The sequence below is a fragment of the Ailuropoda melanoleuca genome, unplaced genomic scaffold, assembly GCF_002007445.2.
Source record: "Ailuropoda melanoleuca isolate Jingjing unplaced genomic scaffold, ASM200744v2 unplaced-scaffold8748, whole genome shotgun sequence".
Taxonomy (NCBI): Eukaryota; Metazoa; Chordata; class Mammalia; order Carnivora; family Ursidae; genus Ailuropoda; species Ailuropoda melanoleuca.
The window spans coordinates 1-2534 of NW_023254156.1; the positions used below are offsets into that span (position 1 = coordinate 1).

General features: G+C 38.4%; 1 protein-coding gene across 1 annotated transcript; it reads left to right on the plus strand.

The window, feature by feature from the left end:
- The first annotated feature begins 16 nt into the window (after nucleotides 1-16).
- On the plus strand, nucleotides 17-2424 carry LOC117800894 (centromere-associated protein E-like). Its single transcript, XM_034653439.1, has 3 exons — nucleotides 17-825; nucleotides 951-1106; nucleotides 2143-2424. Exons 1-3 carry the CDS (start codon nucleotides 616-618, stop codon nucleotides 2422-2424), a joined length of 648 nt encoding a protein of 215 aa, XP_034509330.1. The 5' UTR covers nucleotides 17-615.
- Nucleotides 2425-2534: the final 110 nt, after the last annotated feature.

A 2534-nucleotide genomic window follows, 5' to 3' on the forward strand; every position in this document is an offset into this window, starting at 1 on the left:
CTAACGAACAACAGAAATTTGTTGTCAGATTTCTGGATCTTAGAGGTCCAAAATCAAGTTACTGGCAATACTGTGCTCCCTCTGAAGGCTCTAGGGAAGAATCTTTTCTTGCGTCTACTTTCCTTGGTGTCCTGGGCTTCTAGCTGTATCACTCTTACCTCTGCCTCCATCTTCACAGGACTTTCTCTGTGTCTCTGTGTGTCCTTTTTCGTCTCTTATAAGGACACTCTCATTGCATTTAGGGCCCACCCTAATCCAGTAGGATTTCTTCTCAATCCTTAATTAATCTGCAAAAACCGTACTTCCAAGTGAGGTCATATTCTGAAGTTCTGAATCGACTTGAATTTGGGGTAGGACACTATTGAACCCAGCACAGTCACTATGCCTAGAGAATACTTTACTTTTAAAGCTGCTGTCTGTTTACACTGGGGCGTAGGCAGGACTGTGATGATTATCTCAGTTCAGCAAAGTGCATTTTACATGAGAATTTTAGGAGTCTATAGGCAAAACGGTAATCACGGATTTCATTCTTAAGAGCTGGCAGCTGCAAGAAGAGCGGCTGCAGCTACGTCGTGTACAAGAGGAGATGCGTGAGATGCAGGAAAAGACGGATGAATGGAGAGTTTGAAGAATGAGTTAAGGAACCAAGAACTAACGTTGGAACGTATAGAAATGGAGAAGCTAGACTTGGCTCAGAAGCTCCATGAAAATTATGAGGAAATGAAATCCATAACCAAAGAAAGAAATGATCTAAAGGAATTACAGGAATCATTTGAAATAGAGAGAGAGAAACTTAAAGGATACGTAAGAGAAATCGAAGTTACAGTAAGTTATTTCCCTTTTCTTTCATCTATTATATGTTTCTTTAGAACGGAGCTAATTGGAAAAGGGGGAGGCAATGTTGGGATGATGTGTTTATCATATTCTTTAAATTCCACTTGCTAATAAAGGGTCTAGAAACAAAAGAACTAAAAATTGCTCGCGTGCATCTTAAAGAACAACAAGAAACTATTGACGAACTAAGAAAAAACATTTCTGAGAAGACAGCTCAAATAATAAACATTCAGAAGGACTTAGATAAATCCAATACTGAATTACAAGAAAAGGTTTGTCTCTTCTTCCTTCTCTCCTTTGCCCTGTCTTCTTTTCTGTTTTCTTAAAGGAAAGATGAGCAGTAAGCAGTGACTGTGTTAATAGTTCATTCATTTTTTGGATACTATTTGTTGAGAGTATAATGTGGCAGGCAGAGTTCTGGGTTATAGAAATAAAATGGGAATAATGTGAACAAAATTTCTATGATCATAGAACTTACTCTAGTGGAAAGAGGTAACTGGTAAATAAGCAAACGAACAAGATAATTTGAGATAATGGCAAGTGCTATTAGAGAAAATGAAACATTGGGATAACTGAACCAGCCTGTGTTAAAGGCCACTGTGTGTAAGCCATTGAAACTATAGATATGAATAAGACATTGTTCTCTTCCCCTGAGTAAGGGCATATAAAATAATCCCTCAATTCCAGTAGGACAAATGCAGAAATATGATATGCAAAGTTATATGGAACCACGAATGACCGTAGGAAAGGGGAATCAATCTGTAAACACAAAAAAAATTGANTATTGAGACATAGCATTGGAGCTCCTCTGAGAATTAGGGACCATTCATTTATTGAGATACAATCTGTTCAGTGATGATTTTTCTCCTGTGGCATTTGGGAAGCAGTATAGACATGAGGACGTGTACAACCAACTGAGTTAACAGTGTGTTGTTCAAGTCTAAGAATTGCTTCGCTTTGGATGTAAGCTGGAGCAAAAGAAAATGATGGCAGAATGTGACCAGCAGAGAAGTCATGAATAGCTTTCGTAGGAATCAAGAGATAATGAGTAAATCGGAGTTCAGGATCCATAGTAGGATTCCATGGGTTCAAGATCACTTTTATTTCTGTGGACAGTATTGTCATCTTTTCCCTTTAAAAAAAGTATGATAACATGGCAGCAGCTCTTTCTCCCCATGGGTCCTGTCCCCATGCTTTAATAAAATCACCTTTTTGCGCATACACACACACACACGCACATATATATATATATATATATAAAATAATGATCTCCAGATAGTAACTTTGGTGGTGTATGCATCTCACAAGATCCCACTGCTTCGTGAGGAACAGGAGCTACTGCCTAACGTGAAAGACATCAGTGATACTCGGGGAACAGTGGATGAAGTGGAGCTATTGGAAAAACAATCCAAAACCAAGGATTCAATGACACCGGCACGCATAGAAAGGATCAAGTTGACTGAAAAAGTTCCAGACAGTCATGAAGAAACAAAGTATCTAACTGAGGAAAGAGACAGCCTTCAAACGATAAAAGAAGCAGTTCAGGTTGGACAAGACCAACTGCAAGAAGACANCGCAAGAAGACATTAGAGAAACATTGGCTAATGTATGTTTCATCCTTTCCTTCCCTTTAATAAGTGTTTTATAAGAATCAAGTCTTTGGAAAAGGAAGCACTTGTGTTATGTTACTACCATGTTTT